Source organism: Haliotis asinina, chromosome 16, assembly GCF_037392515.1.
Source record: "Haliotis asinina isolate JCU_RB_2024 chromosome 16, JCU_Hal_asi_v2, whole genome shotgun sequence".
Lineage (NCBI taxonomy): Eukaryota > Metazoa > Mollusca > Gastropoda > Lepetellida > Haliotidae > Haliotis > Haliotis asinina.
The window spans coordinates 20,324,477-20,349,214 of record NC_090295.1 but is presented as its reverse complement, the minus strand read 5'-3'; the positions used below and the strand labels follow the sequence as shown (position 1 = coordinate 20,349,214).

The following is a 24,738-nucleotide window of genomic DNA, read 5'->3' as shown; positions in this document are numbered from 1 at the left end:
GGTAACAGTCTGTAAATAATTCTGTCTGGACCAGACAACCCACATTTACGATGACACGTGTCAGCCAAGTCAGTGAGCCTGACCACCCACCCGTTTAGTCACCTGTTACGACTAAGATGGGTTCCTGAAGATCACTTCTAACCCGGATCTTCAAGGTAACCCAATCTGACTGTGACAAAAATGAAGATTAATGCACAGACGTACATTACGATACAAGTCAAGTCTTGAATAATTCTGCCCCAAATATAAATCAAGTCTTGAAGACTTCTGCAGATTTATTTACCATTTGTAATTGCAGCTCTTTCACAGCCTATTAAGGCCACATAAAAAACCACTAACGCACACCGTGTGAAGTCATTTCAATGTGACATCACACTAGCATCAAGGCAAGTCATTCAATTAGACATGTGATGTAAAATACAAATTAATACAAAAATTTCTTTTGCTTTTTACTTTTTTCCATATTTAACACACACACATATCTACACACACTTTCAACGGTCCATATGAAGATTCAGTTCCAAATGTCAACGAAACAGAAAAAATACAATTTTAGTTTCCAAAATATACAAAAATATGAAATATTCAGAATATGTGAATGTCTGATCTTACCCAACAAAAGAATTTTTTTAAAATGTTTGAAATTCTGCAGTAAATGCATTCTCCCATACATACATAGTTCCCTACCATGTACATTAAAATCAGTGAACATTAATGTTATAAAGCACATAATCAATAAAGAGAATGAAGAAAACAGATTTGAAAATGGAAGCAACATTTCACAATCCCTTTGATTCCATCAAAACTACCATGCCAAGTAATCATCAAAAATTCTTTGAACTCACAATTCTTGCATATGCATTTGACCTTCAGTCTAATTAACTGACTATTCAACTTCATTTTGTGATAGTTTGTACTGTCTATCACTGACAGCTTACAGCTGAATTAAATAACATTTGTTTCCCTTCACCTTATTTATCATATTTCTTTCATGATGACTATGTACAATTAATGCTTCGATATGTTTCTATTCCTAGAAATTGTTCCAGGTCAGATGTGAACTGGGTTGACAAGAAGGTGAGTGTATGTGTGTAGTGTGTGTGAGAGTGTTTTTGTCTGTGTGCATGTGCATGTGTGTGTGTGTGTGCATGTGAGCGCATGAGAATATCTTTCTTTGTGTGTGTGTGTCTGTGTGTGTGTGCACATGAGGGCATGAGCATGTCTTTCTCTGTGTGTGTGTCTCTGTGTGTGTATGTGTGTCTGTGTGTGTGTGAGCGTGCATGTGTTTGCATGAGAGAGAGCATGACACAATAAACTGAATTGGATGTGACAAGTCATTGTATTATCCCCTCTGCCTAGCCATCGATCTTCCGCTGTATGAGCTCTGTCCATTTGACCATGGTGGTGGGATGATTCTTACAAAACAACTGTAAAAGCACAATAAGGATGCTTCACATGCATCGATGTGGCAGTGTCTTATTCATATCTGTTACATAAAGAGAAACACGGAATCTTAAACAGGAGTCATCAGAATATGACAAATCCTCCCCCAACCCCCTCACACTGCATATCTGAAAGGAAAGTCATCTCACAGTTACTTGCTGTTTGTTTAGATAAAGTTTGAATCGTTTGCCATATATCTGTAAACAGCAAAAGGCACCACTTCAAGATCTGTGTCATGTATCTGCCAAGATCTGTTGAAAGATAGCAAACAGTTTTCGAGTTGTGCTCCTGAAACAAAGCCCAGCCCTCACTTTTGATACTAAGTCTGAATTGTTTCATGGAAACTGGGAAAAATAAAAAAGCCAAAATTTGTAAATAGCAAAAGGTAGCACTTTGGGGTCTGCCTCACATATATGCCAAGTTTTGCAGAAAGATATTATGATGTCTTCAAGATGTGTTCCAGAAACAAAGCCCATCCATCCCTTTCAAGATTAAGTTCGAATCACTTCCATGGAAAACAAGAAAAATAAAGACGACAAGATCTATAAATAACAAATGGCAGCACTTCAAGATCTGTGTCATATATCTGCCAAGATTTACTGAACGATATTATGAAGTTTTCAAGTTGTCCTCCAGAAAAGAAGCCAATCCCTCACATTTCAGAATAAGTCCAAATCGTTTCCATGGAAACCGGAAAAAATAAAAATGACAAAAATCTGAAAACAGCAAAAGCCACCACATATGGATCTACCTCACGTCTGCCAACTTTTGCAGAAAGATATTAAGACGTTTTCAAGTTGTGCTCCAGAAACGAAGCCCATAACTCCCTCTTGAGACAAAGTTCAAATCATTTCCATCGAAACCCAGAAAACGATAAATCACCAAATTCTGTAAATGGCAAAAGACACCTCTATAAGGTCTGCCACAAATATCTGCCAAGTTTTGCTGAAAGATATTGTGAAGTTTTTGAGTTCTGCTCTGGAAACGAGGCCCATCCCTCCCTTATGAGTCTATTTAGTCCAACTTGTTTGCATGGAAACCCAGAAAATTAAAAATGACAAATATCTGCAAATAGCAAAAGGCACCACTTTAGGGTCTGCCTCTCACATCTGCCGAGTTGTAGCTTTTGAGTTTCCGGAAACGAAACACACCTCTCACTTTTGAGACTATGACCAAAACATTTCCATGGAAACCAAGAAAATAATAAGCCACAAAAACCTGTAAATAGGAAAAGGCACCACTTTAAGTTCTGACTGATATATCTACCATGTTTTGCAGAAACATATTGAACGGTTTTTGAGTAATGATCCAGAAAAGAAGCCCACCCTGCCATTAGACTAACACCAAAAGTTCCATGGAAAAACAAACAAAAATAGAAATGCCAAAAATCTGTAAATACCAAAAGGGCACAACCATAGGTTCAGCTGATTTTATCTACCAGTTGTGGTCTAAAAATATTGAAAATTTTTGAGTTATTACCTTCTTAGGTTCTACTACTGTCTACTGTCATGCGGTTTCCCGCAGTGTGATACCTATTACCTTACACTGGAAGCTAAATGTTTGACTGTTTGACACTATCTGAAGCAGTATTTTATACATATTAATGTAAAACATATTATAACATTAATATATAACACATGATCATATGTTATGGTTCTGAAAACAGCAACCTCAAATTAAGTGACTTAAGGACTTGAGATAAGATAATATATGCTGTAGTTTTTCAATTAACTACAAAGGAAAACATCAGGTGTGAATATATGTCTGTATAGATTTTAACTAAAACCATAGATATACTAACAGGTTATATATAAACTTTATATATATTTTTACCCAACACAACAGTTCTCTGAAAAATATTAAAGGTATTGTTTGATGAAGATATTGCATATATACAAGCTAAAATGAACAAGTCAATGAAGCTAACACAGACGTGGTTGGATAGCAAGAATTCTATTTTTGTTTTTACACAACTGATATCATATAAGTGTACAGTTTTGTCAATACATCATGAAGAAGAAATATCATTTGTGATTGAAAATCTGTGTAGATTTGATCTTAAACCACAGAAATAATCACAAAACTTCATACAATATACCAATTCACAGAAAAATATTGTTCAGTGTTCAGTTTGGTCAATACATCATGAAAAAAGAAACATTATTTGTGAATGAAAATCTGTGTAGATTTGATCTTAAACCACAGAAATAATCACAAAACTTCATACAATATACCAATCCACAGAAAAATATTTCAAAACATTTAAAGAATATGGTGTACACATAAACCAAAATGAACAAGTCATTCAAACCAAACATAGACTGAGGGCATTGCATTGTCAGCAATAGTGTGTGGAGCATGGTGACTTTCTTCCAAGCAGCAAATACAGAGAAATACATATCTGAAAATGTATCAATACAAGGTAAACAATTTATGTCAGACAAGCAAGTTAATACATCAAGAAGCTGATATTGTATTGCAAATCAATGAGATTATGTTCCCAACTGCAGCAGACGGAGCTCACTGATGCCAGCTTCCGAGCCTGCAAGTGAGATTCTGCATCACAAAATGATCGTTTACATTCCAACAAAGATTGTCATCATCATTCTGACATGACTGTCATTATATAAAAAACTTTATCATCAGATATAATCAGTATACACAGTCAATACTGGACAAAATAAGTTAGGGATATTAGTATATTTAGGATTGATATTTTATTAAAGTGTCAATGAACAAGTAGATAATTATTCAGAATTTCTAAATTTACATACATCCCTAACAATTTTTGTCCAGTATAGTATAATACATAACAGGCATTACAGGCCATCAAAGGCAAAGTACATGGTTGTAAATATTATTAAGGCATCATTGTAAATCAATGACACCTAGGCCTCCTTTCACAAAGCAGTAAGGTGATCGTAAGTCACAAAGGTACCCTTAGTGCAGTGTTAAAGGATGGGAGTTAAGATTACCCTTAGTAAATGTCGCCTCTTGAATGGAGCCCAAGGTGTTTGTGAAACTCACACAGGTTTTTTGTAAATTCATGACATAATGCTGAGAGTTCCATGTCTAGGAAGCGAAAATGTTCCCCTCTTCATGTCTTTGGTTTTGTTAGATTAACCTTCATTCTCTCATTCAAAATTTTTCAAGATGAGTGAGTGAATATGGTTTAAAATATTCCAGCAATATCATGTCGGGGGATACCTGAAATAAGCTTCGCACATTGTGCCCATGTGGGGAATCGAACCTGGGTCCTTGGGTTGATGAGCTAATGCTTAAACCACAAGGCTACCCCACCAATTGTCCAAAAATTAGGCAGGTGTCAAACAATTAAACAGGTGTTCAACAATTAGTAAGGTGTCCAACAATTACACAGCTGTCCAACAATTTGACAGGTGTCCAACAATATAGTATGTATCCAACAATTTGGCAGTTAGATCAATTAGGTCACTATCAAGCACATTTGACATGTTCCCCCAAATTAGACAACTGTCCAACAATTTGACAGTTCAAAGTAACCAATGATTTGACAGGTGTCGTAGACATCTGTACAGGTGTCTAACAGTCTTATAAACAACTCACAAACAAAAAGACTTGTGCAACAACATGGCAAGCTTCCTTATGACATGTATTCAACAACTTGAGGACTTATGTTGAAAGTCACTAACAAGGCACATTCTGATTGCCTCGTGGTGGTCCTCCGGGCCCTTCCCGCCCCTCCTGAATACCTGCAATAACAACAGAAGACACATGTAAAACAAAACACCTGCATAAATGACACAAAACATTTGCAATACCAACACCACACACCTGCAAAAATAACAGTAAACTCTGGCAATTGCAATGCTTATGTACCTGCAACATTATGAACCCACAAACAATAACACTACACACCTGCAATAACAATGTTATGTACCTGCAAACAATAACACTACACACCTGCAATAACAATGTTATGTACCTGCAAACAATAACACTATACACCTGCCATAACAATGCTATTTAATGCTATGTACCTGCAAACAATATCACTATGCACCTGCAGTAACAATGCAATGTAATGTTATGTACCTGCAAACAATATCATAATGCACCTGCCATAACAATGCAGTGTAATGTTATGTTGTAAGGAAAACAAAATTCTACATGTTATATTTGGGATTACACATGCTCAGTAAAGTATGGAGTCTTGTAAATTTATCAGGTTGAGTCCCATGCAGGATTTGAACACATAACCTCAGGATCCAGCATCTAACTGCTAGCAAATTTAGCTATCTCAGCCACTCAGCCACTATGGCATCTATGTACACAAATATATGTGTTCTAGACTATCAGATGTCTGACTTTCACTATTATGGCAATCACGGTGGCTGAGTGGGTTAGATGGCAAAATGTTAAACCTTGAATATTAAATACAGTGGAAGCTGTCTAAACCCACATTCATCGGTACTGAAGAAATAATCCACTTTAGACAACATGCTGGATTGTTGAGTTGATGATATATGTATATGCCACAGACGGGACTGGCATTTTATACTGGTGTTGACAACTTGCCGGATTGGACAGATGCCAGTTTTGACAGCTTCCATTGTAATGCCAATATTTTGCATGAAAAAAAAAGGAATGATATGTAGTTACTGATAAATGATGATGATGATGACCAGGAGGATTGGTAGGTTACAACTGTGCATGGTAAACACATGGACCTCCTGGTGCTATGCCTCCAGTCAAACCTGCAAGAAGCAGTATATGGCCTTTATCATGTGGAATACTTGATTCAAACCCAGACATAAGTGAAGCACTGAGTACATGCAAGAGCACGTTCAGGGGAGAAAACTCTGATTCAGACGAAAGGGAGGTAAACCTGATAAACGTGCAGTGTCAGTTTAAGATCTTGTCATCAGGAATGCTGGATCATAAGCCAGGCAGTGCAAGGGCACGTTTAGGGGAGGTTACTTGGACAAAAGGTCAGATGAAAGGGAGGTAACCCTTATGAAAGTGAAGTGGCAGTTTAAGAGCTTGTCATCAGGAACACTGGATTAAAAGCCAGACAGTGTATGCAAGGGCACTTTTAGTAGATGTTACTCTGACTATCGGTCAGATTTAATGAAGCAAAGTGACAATTCAAGAGTTAGGATGATATTGTCCCAGTGACAAATAGGGAGTGAGAGACCCATGTAGTCCCTCGTTAGAATTGGTGTTCAGCAACCCTTGCTTGTCATAAGAGGTGACTAATGGGATCAAGTGGTCAGGCTCAATGATTTGGTTGACACATGTCAACATATTCCATTTGAGTAGATCAATGCTCATGCTGTTGATCATTGGATTGTTGATTTGATTATTTAAACTGCTGCCATGTACCTATAGTACTTCTGAGTGCGGCGTTAAACAACAACCAACCAACAAAGTGAGTGAGGGGGTAATTCAGTCAGCTCAATTGTGCCCACAACAGTATTCCAACTAAATCATGGTAAATCAGTTTCGTTTAGGCAGAAATCAAAAACCCGTCTTTTGACATGAATTTGTAAGACTTCATAACACTTGGAAATCTTCGGATATTTATATCGTATTAATTGTTCATTTCCTTCTTTCATTTGTGGCAAATATTATTTACATTTTTATTTTGTCATAATTAAATGGTTTTATTAAATTTTATCAAGCACAGTGATTTTGTTATGCTTTTGCTTCATGAAGCAAGCATAAACTTGATTATGAGTATTTTTGTCTTAGAAAAACTTCTCACTGTATGTTGCAACACATATTGCAATACATGCTTTCGCATCGCAATAAATCAAATTATGAAAATTCTTGGTAATAGTCATCTCTCCTAAAGGATGCCACTGCACGTCTATTCATGGCACCAAAGTTAACCTGGGTCTCCTTTCACAACTGATTGATATTTTGTTAGTATGTCAAAGAACAAATAGATCATTATTCAGAATTTCTAAATTTACATATATCCCTAACTATTTTTGTCCAGTATAGTATAAGACGTAACATGCCATCAAAGTCAAAGTACATGGTTGTAAATATTATTAAGGCATCATCGTAAATCAGTGACACCTGAGTCTCCTTTCACAAAGCAGTAAGGTGATCATAAGTCACAAAGGTAACCTTAGTGCAGTGTTAAAGGATGTGGGGTAAGGTTAACCTCAGTAATGGCAACAATGCTTTGTGAAAGGAGCCCCTCGACACACAAGTCCTTGATGATCAATGTGTAGCGGTCACAAAATTTCCGAGTGCTTTTCCTGGGTTTTCAACGACAGACCCTCTGATCCGAAGTCAGATACCTTGTCCACATGATCCAAGAAGTTAAGGATGTCATCTGCGGGATGCCTCCACACCCTGCCACATACTCCCCCATCAACAGAAGGCAGGTCCTGGGCTGCACAGTTGGGTATTGACGCTTATTTTACTCAAACTTGATTTGAATGTGCTCAGCCCCACATTGGGCTCCAAAGTAGCAGCCACAAAATTTCCAAGTCCCTTGCTGAGATTCGAACAACGGACATTCCGATCCAAAGTCGGACGCCATGTCCACATGGCCAAAGAGGTTAACCCCGTCAGGTAAGGATGTCATCTGTAGGATGACTCCACACCCTGCTACAAATGCATCTGTAATGAGTGCAAGTACAAGTAAGTCACATCTATACTGCAAGTGCATCCGTAGTATTCCTTCTTTATTAATATGCCGATTATATTTTACCACGTTAGACTTCATCAATCCAGACAAAGACCCTTGACGTCATTGTCAGATATGGAACATGAGATCTTGAAATTGTCAGGTCTGAAAAATGACACGCCAAAGACATGGCACAGAAAAATGGTAGCTCTTCACAATGATGCTTGTGATTGTCAGCAATGAAAAATGAGAGTCTGACATAGTCATAAATGAAAATGATGCTTATTATTTTTTAATACAAAAAAATATACTTTGATGTTATCTGACATATAAAATACTGATCATGAATTCAAGAAAATTCATGTGTCATTGACAGGTAATAAAAATATGTTTGTTCTTAACGTGATTAAAACAAATTGGTCGGCAACACTTTCAGATAATATACAGTCAAATCTTGTTAAACCGACCAACATTTATCCAATTATCATCCTTATCCGACGTGTTTGTTGGTAACAAATTGAATATAGGTTATTTAATCTAAGTCCATAATCCGACATCCTCATTCATCCGACAATTTGTCAACTTTCAGGATGGTTGGTTGGTTGTTGTTTACTGATGCACTGAGCAGTATTCAAGCTATATGGCAACAGTCTGTAAATAATTGAGTCTGGACCTGACTATAGTGAAAGCAGATGTAGATTAAAGAGCAGTGGATAAATAAATGTAAAAATTTGAAAAAATACCCCACAAAAACTGAACATAGACTAACCAACACATGTACTGAAAAAGTTTCAGTATGTGATGCAACATTGTCATGTTCTTCAGCGACCTTCCCATGGTCCTCAGAATCAGGCAAACCTACAACTTACATTTACGTAATGATAATACAGGTAAAACTACACAACCAGCCCACACCCAGTTAAATCTACAGACCCAAACTACGATCAGGTAAATCTACTGACCCAAGTTACATTCAGGTAAATCTACAGGCCCAAGCTACATTCAGGAAGACCTATGCCTCCAAGCTACAATCAGGTAAATCTACAGACCCAAGCTACAATCAGGTAAATCTACAGGCTCAAGTTACATTCTGGTAAATCTAAAGACCTAAGCTACATTCAGGAAGAGCCATTTAGCCAAGCTACAATCAGGTAAAACTACACAACCAATCTACATTCAGGTAGAGCTACACAACAAAGCTTCAGTCACAAAAGGCTGTTGACACAACCAATTCACAATCAGATAAATCTATACAACCAATTTACAATTAGATAAAGCTGCAACAACAAATCTACAATACAGTAAATCTACACAACTAATCTACAACCAGGCAACTCTACATAACCAAGCTACAATCAGGCAAAGCTACACAACCAAGCTACACAAGCTACAACCAGACAGACCTACACATCCAAGCTACAATCCAGAACAGCTACACCTGTGTCATCCTGGTCTGTGTCTCTCACCTGGTAAATGTACACACCTAAGCTACATTCAGGTAAATCTACAGATCCAAGCTACATTCAGGTAAATTTACAGACCCAAGCTACATTCAGGTAAATCTAAGGATCCAAGCTACATTCAGGTAAATCTACAGACCTAAGCTACATTCAGAAAGAGCTACACAGGCAAGCTACAATCAGGTAAAACTACATACTGAAGCTACAATTAGCTAGAACTACACAACCAAAGCTACAATCAGGTACAGCTATACAACCAAGCTGTAATCAGGTAGAGCTATACAACCAAGCTACAATGAGGTAGAGCTACACAACCAACCTACAACCAGGCAGAGGTACAGAACGAAGCTACACCCAGAGAGACCTGCACATCCAAGCTACAATCTGGAACAGCTACACCTGTGTCATACTCATCTCTTACCTGGAGAGTCATCCAGGAGCAAGGGTCGCATGTCTTCAGGACGAGGGATTGGGAGATTGTTGTCACGGATATACATGGGGAAATATCTCCTCCGCACCATGTTGAATGCTGGCATGAAGACGTAGTCACTGTACAGTAAGATTCCGACCACCACCAAAATGAACCCCAGTATTTGCAACGGGTGCCACTTCTGCCAGCCAAGTCCCAGGAACACTGCCCACGATATCAGTGATGCAAAGCCATCCAACACCATCCTGGCTATGGCACCATGTTTCTTGGCAAAGTCGATACCAAAGTAGAAGTAGAAGGCAACGCTCACTACACATCCTGAAATCAAAGAATGAAAGACTTGAAAACAAAAGATTGCCTTGTTCTGAAATTTTGCGTAACTCGTATCAATACAATTATTTTTATATTGGACATCATTCACGATTTAACCGTTGAATTTTTGGAATAGAATTGGACGTAACGTAATTCGTATCCTCAGAGATTTAGACCAACCCAAAATGGTTAACCATTCCTGTCCGATCCCTCCATGATTCAGTGCAACTCTATTTGAATTACCTGCACAAAATTTGGACAATCTAAATAATCCATGCAAAAATCTGTAGGACCAATACATATTTTAGTAATACTTGTTACCTTTAATGAGTTGGCATTAAATGGTAATGGTCAGAAATGAATTGTGATTCCATGCAGCATACACAGCAGAAGCATTAGAATGGACATATTTTTAATACACTTTAATAGCACTCATTCATGAATCATTTCAAACATTCAATTCAAACAAACATCTTAAGCCCATTCTTAACACATTGGCTACGATCAAAGTTAAGAATTCATAGGGCAACGAATGTTTAGAGAATAAGGGCCCTGTTCCCAAATTAATACACCAAGTGACAGATTATACTGACTTTACTTGGACATGGCCACTGTTTGGATTTTGTGGTGTTAGTATCAAACTATACACAAAGAACTTAATTAAACACCCCTGTATTTTTCAATGATAGGTTTTTAACATGCACATACAACATCTCATGGTACCCACAATGGACTACACAATCCTTTGACTTATAAAAAATGAAAAAATGGTTGGATTCCATGTTGATTTTATGATAACTGCTTATTTGAAAAACACAGATTTTCATACAAAACCATGTCTGTACAAATATTGCCCTTGAATGTCTAATGTTGAATTTATTGGTGAATGTGAATATTCAAACTATCATTTTGCATGTCTTGCATGCTTCAAGGTCAATATGGAGGTTACACTGTATGACAGGCAGCACTCTCCTCCTCATACCCTGCCTCCTGATCCTTTGAAGGGGCATCCTGTGTCATTCCTCATGTAAGGCATCTTCCATCTGGGCCAGGTTCTGTATAGGAGAATCCCTTTGTTGCACACACTGACCAATCATGTCCTAGATATGCTCCAAAGGGTTAAGATCGGGGCTCATTCAATTGTGAGATATGTCATGGAGTGCTTAACTAAGCTCATTGTGTATATTGAGTTCTTCAAGTCAGAGAGTGTAACAAAAAGTTTACCAAGTTGGTGGTTGAACTTACTTATGAGTTCTTAAACACAAAACAATATTTCAATTGCAACCTGTTTCATAAATGTCTCACAAGGATAGCTGAGTTTTGAGGAGCTACTATTAAACAGATTTCTTTAGAATTGGACAAATTATTTTAAATATCCAGCAAGGCTGCCAGATCATCTGCTATGTGAAATATATTTCTGGTCTACTGCTACAGACAGCGACAGAGGTGAATAATGTTTAAGGTCTTGTAGTCTTTAGTGGTGTATGAATACAATTTTGGGTGTATTTAAAAAAATTGCACAGGTTCAGGTGGGTACAGGTTATCCAACATGTATGTGTGAGTTCACCATAAAAACAAATGACAGATCTTTTTGGGTGGGGAGAATGGATTATTTAGTCTGCTGTGGGCGACAACAAACATAGTCTTCACACAACAGTAAATTTAAAGGAAATACAAAAGTAGGAATAATTACGACCTGTTACAGATTTTTTTTGGGGGTGGTCCCTGGTAAAAAAGGTGCTGGAAAAAGCTGAACAAGTTAATTAAATTAGTCTGGCCTTAGATGAATACATAACAGCATCTAATATCTAATAATTGGTAATTATTTTTTTTGTTACTTCAACAGAATGCGTGTGCCTTATATAATCCATTAAACTTACACTCATTCATTTTCATCTGCGCTTTTACTTCTGTAGATATTTTTTTAAAGAAAACAACAATTAGTTTTATACAATTAAGTAAGAAATATTTCCAAAACTACATAATATTTTAAGATTAAATATATTTGCTATGGATCCACAAATGACGTATATCTCTATTTTTGTTTCAACGGGCAACCATATTTGATGAAATGTAATATCAGTGTACCTACCAATGAAGGCCAGTGCAATTTGCCAGGTGCTCTTGATCTGCATGAATGCATCTTTGGGATCTTCCAGTCGGTTTTCTGGAAGAACACTGAAGGCTCCAGCCTTGATGAAGTAGAATGGGATCAGCAAAATGACTGTGATGATGAACCCAAACAGTCCTGGAAATAAAAGTATGTAATGTCTGACTGGTTGAAAAAAGACTTATATGGGATTCAAGGTCTTCAGATAATCACATTACTTGCAAGTCATTTATCTAGTTATGCACACATGGATGAAATTATTTTGTGGAGAGTCCTTTTGATCTAATACTTGTCAAGCTGTACATTTGCACTGCATGATATAGGTCAGTGACCTCTCAACTAGTGATCAACAATAATAAGCTGTATTATGACTGTATATTAAACACATAAATGAGTTTTGCATCACTTTTAGCAATATTCCAGCAGTATCACTGAGAAGGGACACCTATATGGGAAATGGAGCCCTGGTATTTGACATGACGAGGGACCACTGGAACCGATATATTTACTGGAACTGATATATTCCCATACTGCCTACAGTTCCAAACTGGCTTCAGGTTAAAACAACATGAGAGTCCAGTGATCAGGAAGTGAAGTTAATGGTTTGACCTGTTCTACCCATGCTAAAATGAACTTGACCAGCTAGTTGGTAAATGAACTGACCTGTTCTGTGGCATCTGCCTACAGAGGTTTTAAAAAATAACAAGTGTTGGTTGGTAAAACATCTATATTCATGCTGAGAATTCTCAGTCTTCACATGGAGACATGGATATATCCTAGAAATTGATGTTTCAAAGTGACTTTACATTCTTTCAGTGGTTTTACTTACACAATTACACACAACTGACAGTCACTTAGCAAGTTTGATGAGATGTCCAGCTGAATCAAGGTACTGAAGAGGTAGTTTTTTGCCGTTCAGGAGGTGCTCCTTCAGTCTCCGGTTTCTGGCATCAAACTCTCTGTTACCATTAGGCAACCCTCAATGCCCCATATTAAATAAGAATACACACGACGACTGTTTGGGTAACAGAACTCACCCTCTAGTCCCACAGCCAGTAGGGGATGGATGTTGTGCTTGGTGACAAACTTTTGCTCCAAGACAACTTTGGTTGCAGTCATGATCTGGGCCATCACAATCAGCAGGTCACCTGGATCATCATCATCATCATCATCATCATCATCATCATCATCATCATCATCATCATCACTGTCATCGTCATCATCATCATTGTCATCATCATCATCATCATCACTGTCATCGTCATCATCATCATTGTCGTTGTCATCGTCATCATCATCATCATTGTTGTCGTTGTCATCATCATCGTCGTCATCATCATCATCATCATCATCATCACTGTCATCGTCATCATCATCATTGTCGTCGTCGTCATCATCATCGTCATCATCATCATCATCATCATCATCATCATCATCCTTTTTCTTGTTTGAAAGGTGCATATTTATGAGTTCAATAGAAACTAAGTATTACTACAAAAATCCAACTAATCATTTCACGCCTATCTGATGAACCACACTAAGTCATGCAATGAATCTACACACCATCAAATAGTTGTTTACCTTACGAACAAACAGTATATAACTGAATCATGTTTGAAAAAGTAGGGAAATTGTTATGTCTCCAAATTTCAGGTCCACAATAGGACCGCTCTCTAAGAACCCGATTTTAGTAGGCAGCAAATGCCAAAATTCCTATATTGGAATTCATCGGTTAAAATCACAAGTCAAGTAAATATTTAGATACTTTTATTCCTGAGATATTAACAGGAAGACAGAGAAGAAAGTGTTAAGACATAGTTCTGGATTTTTCCACGAATTGAAATGCAACAATTTAATGTTAAATCACCCTGAATTTAAGACAGTAACCACACAATTCTAAATGCTGAAGAAAATAATGATTTTTCCTAATATTCCCACCAGGACATGTTAGTTTGGATTTGTCTACATATCCCAGGAATCCTTAGATGTTATAATCTATCTTTACTTCTGTGTATAACTGTCTCACCTGCAGCTATTCCATACGCATCATATTTGGCAGTTGGTGGAAATATATAATCCCGAATCCCGATCACTGCCATGCCCAGGATGGACACACCTATCCCCACCCACATCTGAGTCTGAAGATTCCTGGCCAGGAACGCCACTGACAGCAGCGAGGTGAAGAACAGCACAGATCCTGCAAGGATGCAAGATCATGTGAGATGGGTGAATGGTCCATGCTGGTATATTTGGGGGCAACCTCAGTATCAGAAATGTTGTTGAATGTGGCATTATACAAACAAGTTTGAAATTAGCATTTTTGCAAATGTAATGTTGACAGCTTTCATTGCTTACAGATATAATTCCGTTTGGAATGAAAATACCTCACCTTGTTATCAGAACAGACTAAATACGTCACTGCCAGTTGCACAGCTTATGAACTCATACATAAAAAAACAACAAATGGAAGTCTTATACTATACTGTTTCAGTGTTACAGGACGTCTGCACAATCAAGGGAGGCAATCCTGTAATACCCAGGTGATTACCTCCCTTTGACTTACCTCGCAACATGATGTAGCTGCTGTTGTAGGTGAGTTTCAGACCGACATACAACATCCCAGTCTTGGCCAGGTCGCACAGCGCACAGGGAACGAAGATGAACTTGTTCCATGTTGATGGTTCCTGTTCTTGCAGCTGAATAAAGTTGGCTGGGGTTCGAGTCGGTGCCGTTGTTGGACGAGCCGCTGGGGCAGGTCTGTTCTGAGCATTGTCTTGGGGTAAGGTCAGGGGAGTGTTGGAACTCCCACAACGACCGAAGACAATGCCGTAGAGGAGAAGGCAGAACAGTTCCCCAAAGAACTTACCACACTGCTGCATGATAAGAATAAACAGATGAATGAGTGAGTGAGTGTGTCAGTTTGATGGTGGACCTGAGTCTGAAGACAGCTTTCAGATGTTTTATAACTTTGTTGACACCATTGAGTACAGATTTTAACAACAAGGAAATATGTTCAGGGATCAGTACATCAACAGATGGGTAACACTAAAAAGAGTTATCACATCTCCAACAGCTTCATCTGCACCAACAACGAAAGTAAATCAACATTAGAATTAAAAATAATTGGAGATTGTAAAAAATACATTTTGATTTAGCATAATTTTGTTGTTTTAGTATAGAATTAAACGAACCATTAAATTTGATGAATATTCGCAAACAAACATGCACTCAACAGGGTAAAGACATGCACTTTGTAACATTTTAACCACTGTTTAATTACAATTCCATGACAATTATATGACAGTGTTAGCTATAAAACAACACTAAACAACATTAATTAGATAAAAAAACAATGGAAAAATCTTTAAAATTGGTGACTATACAAAAAATGTATATATTTAATCATAACTGATAATCGTTCACCACAAGTCTTCCGATAACTGATAATGGATTTGGTTTTCAACAGTGATGAGGACATAACAAGATCATGAGACATGATATTCAAGGCAAGTCAATCAGTTCTCTTAATTAGTCAGAATAAGGCCAGACCAATTTTATTTCTTGTTTTATGGATCTGCCTGCTGTATTTTTTCATGAATAAGAAAAAAAAAAATTTTCCCCAACTCAAAAAATAATTTTTTAATGCTTTTCTTGGCTAAAAATGTAAACTCACAAGAAAATACTTTTTAGGTTGTTTTTGACCCATATTCACTTCATAAATTGTCAAAAGTAAACTGCTTTCAGTATTTAGAAGGAATATTACTTTGATTGGAAATTTATTTTTATTTTTTCCCGCCTGCGTTTAGGTTCTCAGAAAACGAAAATCCATAAAACAAGAAATAGAATTGGTCTGACCTAAGTAACACAAACTGAAACTTCCTGATACTTAGACAATCAGCAAGAGTTGAGATGACTCCCACATCTAGCAGCCAACAATCACTGGCACTCTTTACTTCCTAAATAAATAGTGCTGTCGTTTTACCTCTCCACCTGCTTAATAGCCATGCGTGTAGAATATGTGGTAATTTCAGTGTTAAACTGTTCACAATAAGTTTGGGTGTTCACACACTAATCTTAGTGCTATGATGATCATGATGATCATGACATACTTTCTCATCTTATCTTATCTTATCTTATCTTATCTTATCTTATCTTACGAAGATCGCTTAGTAGAAATAATGCCCGAAAAAAAGTTATCTTACTTAAAGTTTATTGACAAAACCAATCAAAGTGCAGCTAAAAAAATCCTTAATTTCTGGTTGAGATAATCTAGACATGAGAAGGTCTCCTTTTCAGTTTATTCTCTTGGGTCTTTGGTGAGTGAGTGAGTGAGTTTAGTTTTACGCCATACTCAGCAATATTCCAGCTGTATGGTGGCAGTCTGTAAAAGTCAAGTCAAGACCAGACAGTCCAGTGATCAACAGCATGAGCATCGATCTGCGCAATTGGGAACCAATGACATGTGACAACCATGTCAGCGAGTCTGACCACCCAATCCCTTTAGTCGCCTCTTACGACAAGCATAACCTCCTTTTATGACAAGCATGGGTTGGTGAAGGCCTATTCTACCCGACCTTCACGGGTTTTTGGGTCTCTGAGACATACATTGTTCCACAAAATAATCTAATGATATAATTGTTACTGACATTGGAAACAGACACTAGCAGTGAGAAGATCACTGAAATGAGTCCCAGGAATCTGATCCACAAAGTGTTTATTGCACCATATCCATAAGCCCACAATACACTTCACAGTGGCACCTATGTTTTCTGGATGGGAATAACGCAGGCCATTGCCAACTCACCAGGAAGAACGGATGAGCAAATGCATGCTGCTTCTGTTGGGTGAATGCTGTGGTGTTGGTATGCTCAGCCCATCTGTAGGAATAATATCAACATACATCATTAACGACACATGCTAGAGAATACAGGAAACATTCAGAAATAGAAACACTTGACCTGTGTGGTGGCTACAGGGACACAACAGCTGATGACACGGATGTTCTGTGAAGGTGTGGACATCCTCATTGATACAATATCATTATTCTTCCATGTCATAACTTTCCATAACTTATTTCTAATTTTGGAGGATTATCAATTTAATTTTCCCACTGCATGGTCTGATGTAGGAAACAATACTGTCTAAGATTGTAACAATACTGGACCAAATTTTTTTCCTGTATTGGTAGGGCTGGATTTGCATATACAAGGCAAATTTGTAGATATTTTGCTGTTTCGTTACCAAAATTGGCTGTTCGGATAAGGAAACAGAACATTTGGATATCATATACAAGGTAAATTGTAACTAGGAAATTTTGTCTTTTGTGAAGAATGTTTGGAAACTGAGGTATTTGGATATCTGAAGTTCGGATATACAATATCTGACTGTATTTTGTCGGTACTTTCATCTATGCTGTTCCAAGTTGGAGTTCACTTTAGTGTATTTTGGGGTGATATCATTGTACATCTCCACTGAGGGAGGTATATCCTCATGTCACAAATATCAGCCATCATCATTTTTCAATAATGGGGCCATTTTATTTGAAAGCAAATATTTACTTTTGGACCTATATCTCATTTAGCTATGTCATCAGTCTCTGAAAAAATAAACATTCTTGAATTTCACATCACTTTTAGCAATATTCCATCACTATCATGGCGGAGACATCAGAAATGGGCTTCTCACATAGTACTCATGTGGGGAATCAAACCCAGATCTTTGGTGTGACAAGCAAATGGTTTAACCACTAGGCTAACCAGCCACCCTCTTGACTGCAGATCATATAAACAAGGGTAATATTCTTTACTCAGACTGTAACTCTCTTTTTATGAAAATTAGAGTGCAAATATGTGCATGAAATGTTTTATGCAGATCATTTACCATGTTCAGTTTTGTCAGTTACTTGCATTGAACTAAGGTTTTCTAAATTAATGTATTGCACTCACTGTCGAATGAGCTGTTTAAAAAACCTGCAGTAACAGCAGCACGGAGCAGCAAGTGTAAGTGATGCTTTTACTTCTGTAATATTTGGTGAGATAACGGTACTAAAAGACCTTCCATTTCATACCATTTTTATCAAACAAGTTAACGATTTGGCATCACATGAGCGAAAGTGAGTACTGACTCTTTCATCAGTTAAATAATGGAAGCGAGTATGTATATCAGTATTACGCTATGGTGCAGGTTATGCAGCGTTTGTAAAACTTGATTGTGTTTATCTGATATGGCCGACATTCAGAGTCAATCTCATTCATTTCACATCTGTGAAGTCCATAATACATAAACTCTGTGGTACTCAAATATGGGAAGAAATTAAACTGTAGCTGTCCAGTCAAGATACACTTACTGTAACTCCTCGAAAGAAAAACCTGCCTTTCTGTAAAGCTATATTAATTTATTTGCTCTAGTATGTTCGCGAATTGAGGGGTGGTAGGGTAATCTAGTGTTATAGTCACACTGAAACCCAGGTTCAACTCCCATTGTGTGCAGTTCATATTGCTTGTGATGTGATATTGCCATATTACTGCTAACATCTGTGTCCAACCAACTCACTCTCTCTTAAGAAATGGCAAAATATTCAGAACCACCAGCAAAGCTCTGTAAGTTCTTGAAATACGGGTTGATGAGGTAGTCCTGTGAATAAAGCATTTGCTAGTCACACTGAAGGCCCAGGTTTAGTTCCACAATATACAATCTGTGGAGCCAATTTCTGGTGACTCCAAACTCCAAACAATGTTGCTGGTATATTACTGGAAGTTGCTTTCAAACTAACTCACTCACTCATCCTTGAAATAAGAACCAGCAAGCTGGGCCACAAATGAAGATGATAGTTGGTGAACTATACTCCACTTCACCTGTATCTGAGACATAATTCTTTTTATCACCCATGCTTTTCAATGTGGAGTGAGTGAGTGAGTATGGTTCTATGCCAGCTATAGCAATATTCCAGCAAGATCATGGCAGGGGACACCAGAAATCGGCTTCACACCCATTAAGACAATCAAACTGAGCATGAGAAGCAAATCATTAACCACTGACTAGTCTACAGTCTACCGCCCTCATAACTGTGGAAATATGACATGGCTATCCCAGACAGTTACCACACAGCAGGCTGACACATAGATCACACATTTGCTCAGTGCCTATCACAAACTCCTGAAAGTCCAAAAGTCCAGCATTACTTTCAATATTGTGGTTTTGCTTCCTGTTAGAACTGTCTCTTTGTTAAACCGATAATTTATTAAACTGTACGTATTTCACAAGAATCGAGTTGAAGTGGTTTATTGTCAAGAATTATGATAGGTCTTTAGCGTTCTTAAAACATATTTTTTAAACCTTTCTCGACAGATCGTGAATGTCAGACATGTTGACATTGTTCAAACAAATGATTTAGCACAGTGCAGTGTTGTTCTTTCTTAACACGTCATGCTTTACACACAATTAACTTGCCAGCGGAATACATTCAAGATACTGAACACAACATATAAATCTCAATCTTACCCCTGTGATAAAGAATTAATGGCTCCGTTGAGGACGAAGAAAAAGCCGAAGATGTTGTTTTCTGAGCAAATCGACATGTCTGCTCACTCTTGGCCCTTTTAGTTCCGCGTTAAAACAGTACAACTTCCTGGTAAGGATTTTGACTATTTTCGTCTCGGGTCGGTTTCCCTACCCGACAGTCATGTCTCTTCCTTGTCAATGCCAAGACTGGGTGCTCAAGGAAGGACTGTTCACATGGTGATAAGTTATCAAAATGATCACGGGTTTCACATCGAGTATTGTCACTAAAGTTAAAATTCAATATTCTGGGGTTTCCCTCATAACCAAGGGACGTAACCCCTGAACGACTCTCTCACTGCCGGGGCCAATTCACATGAAACCGTTGGTTGTTCAACTTGGCCGAGGATGGAAACTCGGTTGTTTATGGTGAGTTGATCCTGTGTGAGACCCTGGTATTGGCAGAACGTTCCACAGGTTAGGATGGGGTTCCAGAGATGTACCCTGCTTAACTTCACAACATTTTAGAATAATATTAGGGAGGTGTCGTAGAATTAGTGCATGGGTGAGTTTAGTTATACGCCGCCTTCAGCATCATTCCAGCTATATAGAAATGGTTTAATACTCGAATGTGGACCAGACACTCCAGTGATCAACGGCATGAGCATCTACGCAACAGGGATACGGCATGTGTCAACTAAGTGAGGAAGTCTGACCACTCGATGCCGATACCTCCACATAAGGTGTACCTCTAAAAGCTGTGATTTGTTTGTTGGTTTATTTAACACCACACTCGCCAGCATTCTAACTGTATATGGCTATTCTGTAAATTATTGAGTCTGGACCAGCAATCAAATGACAAACACGAGAATCGATCTACGCAAATAGGATGCGACATGTGTCAACCAAGTCACTGAACCTGTCCGAGCACCCGATCCTGTTACTCGCCCATTACTTCAAGCGATGGCCACTAAACATCTATTCTAACACGGCTCTTCACGTGACTGATATGTATCCGATTCTCCGATATGCCCTGATTTTATTTCCTGTAGGTCTTCAGCTCCATGGGGGCGGTGAGGTAGCCTAGTGGCTAAAGCGGTCACTGATCACGCCAAAGACCCGGGTTCGATTCCCCACATGGGCACTATGTATGAAGCCCATATCTGGTGTCCCCTGTCGTGATATTGCCGGAATATTGCTAAAAACGGTGTAAAACTAAACTCACTTATTCACTCACTCTCAGCTCCGTGCGCCTGAGTTTCAACAGGGATAATCATCAGCTTCTGTTTTCCCTGATTTCACCAAAGCGGTAAACGCTACTTAAGGCTCCTCATTACTTCTGGCTTTCCATACCGCATCAAACAAAGAGCCCGTGATATTGCTGAACTACCGTTGAATAACAGCACAGCCATAATCCTGTCTGAACTTTGTGAACTTGGTTTCACCTGTGATGATCTGGGAGATTAGAGGAACGTGGTTTTGTGATCACTTTGTGTGGAACTACACCAATCAGCTGCAGATGTCATCGATAACCTCGAGGTCAGATGCCAGACATCTATATTCACTCATGTCCATCGGATATTACTGTAATTCGTTTTCGCCGTTAACTTTGAAGTTTGTGTATACACTAAGATTATTTGCCAAAATTCAGTTAATGGCGTTTCTATTTAAAAAACTTCCTGTGGGTGAATATCCTGCTCTAGTTTATTCGCATCAAGCCACTAATATCATGCTTATGCAGCTGATCACTGGATTGCCTGGTCCAGGCTCCAGCACTTATAGACCGCCGTCATATTGCCGGAATGTTGCTGAATATGGCGTTCAACATCAATCAAACCAACTAGTACTATCACGAACAGGTACACCAGAAATAGGTGTCAAACACTGTTTTTCATGGGTGGAATTGCGAACAAGCTAACACTTTAACCACAAAGCCATCCAACCACCAGACATCTACTGGAAACGGAAACCTAATGATGTTTGTCAGTCTGTGTTTCAAGGTGTGTTTTTGTCGTTAGTTTTATTGTTAACGTTTTGTTTCTGTGTTCTTTTAGGATGAACCTGGAAATATCTGATCTTAATCACAGCGACCTGTAAATAATGTGATATAGTCCAGGCAACCGAGTGACATCATCATAATTATAGTTGCTTAACGCCGCACTCACCTATATTCCACCTGTGTGATGGCGGTCTGTAAACAATGGAGTCAGGATCAGACAATCCAATGATTGACATCATGAGCACCGATTTACGCAATAGCGGACTGGCCCGCTACTTTGCAAGCGATTTGATACTTCTCACGGTATGTGTTCCAGTCAAAACATGTTAAATATTTGAAGGTCAAATTTGAAGTGGAAAGCATAAGAAAGGTAAGGTTTGTGGATATCTACTTCTATGTTGTTGATAACACTACTTTATCGAGCATATGCTTGCTCCTTCATCACGATATCAACTTCTTTACTGTGGATAACATAACGTTTCGGAGCATATGCTTGCTACTTTATCAATGTATGATAACATGATGAACGCTTTGTTTTCCACAATAAAGAAGTTGATATCCATAAATCTGGCTTTTCTCAAAATATGTTACTTTAATTCAAAACACGGTGGTGCGCACAACTGACTGTGTATATTCTCACGTCATTCTGAATCCAACAATAGCTTGACTAAGATACGCATCCGGGTATCTAGAAAAATATGTCATCCACCTTCGTTCATCCTTTGAAGAACATGTTACGTCAACCATGTGTCGCCTGGGGCCAAAACAGGATCGGCATGTTTTCGATCACGCTGATGAATCATAAAATCAGATTGATAGCTTGCATTCGAAGAAAAAAAATATGTATCAGGGCTTTCTGGGTCTAGACAACCAAAATCATCACCATTTCATAAAATTGTCGTGTTTTGTAAATATTTGGGTTTTTACTGTGAAGAGAACATATTGAAAGTTTAACAAAACATTAACGAGGAATTATCACAATATCTGTGGGGATCTCGAAACAATTCCGTCATTACAACAGGAACAGGTCTAGGTGTGGGTTCAAACATAAAATTATGAAGCAAGAGTTTGGACTGCAGTATGCGAAATAGTTTCCAATTTTTGCTAGCCAGCCGGGCTAACTATGCCGGAACATTACTTGCCATCAAAAACATTCACAATAACCCTGGGGCGGTGGGGTAGCCTAGTGGTTAAAGCGTTCGCTCGTCACCGAAGCCCATTTTCTGGTGTCCCCCGCCGTGATATTGCTGGAATATTGCTAAAAGCGGCGTAAAAGTAAACTCAATTAATCAATCACAATAACCTGAAATATGAATGTAGAAGCCAAGCAAAAGATTACAAAAACAGATGATGATACAATAATTTCAGCATAACAAGGGTTTCATAATTAAACTGCAAGTTAGATGAACATTTTTATCAGGCCATAATCTTGGCATGATTTACATATGTATTAAAACTTAACAAGTGACTGTGGTCCCACTGGACCTTTACAAGCGGGTTAGTGACTATTTCTCTCAGTGGTGACCCGATGAAGGTCTATCCGGGGTAGAATAGGCCTTCAGCAACCCATGCTTGCCATAAACGGCGACTATGCTAGTCGTAAGCGGCGACTAACGGGATCGGGTGGTCAGGCTCGCTGATTTGGGTGGCACATGCCGGTTCGCGCAGATCGATGCTCATGCTGTTGATCAGTGGACTGTCTGGTCCATATTGCTTATATATAGCTGTAATATTGCTGAAAGCGGCGTCAAGCTCACTCACCCACTCACTGATGGAATGAGATTCATGTATACAAGTGTGTGCAAATGGTTTTACAGTCCATATGCTTAGAGCTGTATGACTGCGGTCTGCACACAATAATCGAGTATGGACACGACCACTGACCAATAGAATGAGCATCGATATACGTAGTTGGGACGATGACATGATTTTTTTCAATTTAATGTTTTTATTTCCAAGCGATACGTGTTCCATACAATACATCAAGCATTTGTTTATTGCATACATACAAACTTTCTAAGAGGTATATGTTAGATACACGAACCATTTGTTTCATACATACATGCATACATGCTAACTTTCCAAGAGATACATATGTTAGATACATCCGACATTTGTTTAATACATACACGCATACATGCAATTTGCGAGTCTCCGTCATCATGAAGGTGATCATTAGTCAAAAGCATGTGCAAAAAATGACACATCATCATATAATTCGTCCATGTGGTACCAGAGCAGGACTAGAATTACATATCAACAGGTAATTTGTATCACATACGTACCTGTATGCATACCAACAATAAAAGGCGACTATGCTTGTCGTAAGAGGCGACTAACGGGATCGGGTGTTCAGGCTCGCTGGCCTGGTTGACACATGTCATCGGTTCCCGATTGTGCAGATCGATGCTCATGCTGTTGATCACTGGATTGTCTGGTCCAGGCTCGATTATTTACAGACCGCCGCCATATAGCTGGAATATTACTGAGTGTGGCGTAAAACTCACTCACTCACTCACATACCAACAGGTTTCAAGTGACGGTCATCTTGGAGGTGTACAGTGATCATTATCTCACTAATGATAACAGCTAATTAAGTAATAGAACATCATATAATTATTCCGGGACCACTCAAGGTCTAGACTTACATATAACAGGCAGTCTGTGTCGAATACATATATACACACATGCAAACCAGCTTCCAAATCATAGTCATCAGGGATGTGTACAGTAATCGTCATCTGAGTAGTGATAACATCTGAATAATAATGGTTCATCATCACATATTTATTCCTTGTGGGACCACATTAGGCTCAGGTAGACTTGCATATAACAGGTATTTTGTATTGAATACATATACTG

General features: G+C 38.4%; 1 protein-coding gene across 2 annotated transcripts; it reads right to left on the bottom strand.

Annotated features, from left to right (window-relative positions):
- Positions 1 to 262: 262 nt before the first annotated feature.
- On the bottom strand, positions 263 to 20,217 carry LOC137267594 (solute carrier family 35 member F6-like). 2 transcript variants are annotated; one of them, XM_067802084.1, is made up of 8 exons: positions 19,881 to 20,217; positions 17,185 to 17,257; positions 14,944 to 15,253; positions 14,407 to 14,577; positions 13,418 to 13,528; positions 12,363 to 12,518; positions 9,950 to 10,276; positions 263 to 5,174 (listed from the first exon to the last, which is right to left on the bottom strand). In XM_067802084.1, exons 1-8 carry the CDS (start codon positions 19,955 to 19,957, stop codon positions 5,110 to 5,112), a joined length of 1,290 nt encoding a protein of 429 aa, XP_067658185.1. In that variant the 5' UTR covers positions 19,958 to 20,217; the 3' UTR covers positions 263 to 5,109. The 2 variants fall into 2 exon arrangements, with proteins under 2 accessions (XP_067658185.1, XP_067658186.1); XM_067802085.1 differs by lacking the exon at positions 263 to 5,174 and adding an exon at positions 6,090 to 6,179 and having other exon boundaries at positions 19,881 to 20,020.
- Positions 20,218 to 24,738: the final 4,521 nt, after the last annotated feature.

Bases quoted from the DNA above. Each gene is read 5' to 3' on its own strand.
- LOC137267594 (XM_067802084.1), bottom strand. From the start codon at position 19,957: ATGTCGATTTGCTCAGAAAACAACATCTTCGGCTTTTTCTTCGTCCTC. The intron at 15,254-17,184 runs GTGAGTTGGCAA...CTTATCATGCAG, and splicing joins TTGCTCATCCGTTCTTCCTG to CAGTGTGGTAAGTTCTTTGG. The intron at 13,529-14,406 runs GTGAGACAGTTA...ATGATGATCCAG, and splicing joins TGCGTATGGAATAGCTGCAG to GTGACCTGCTGATTGTGATG.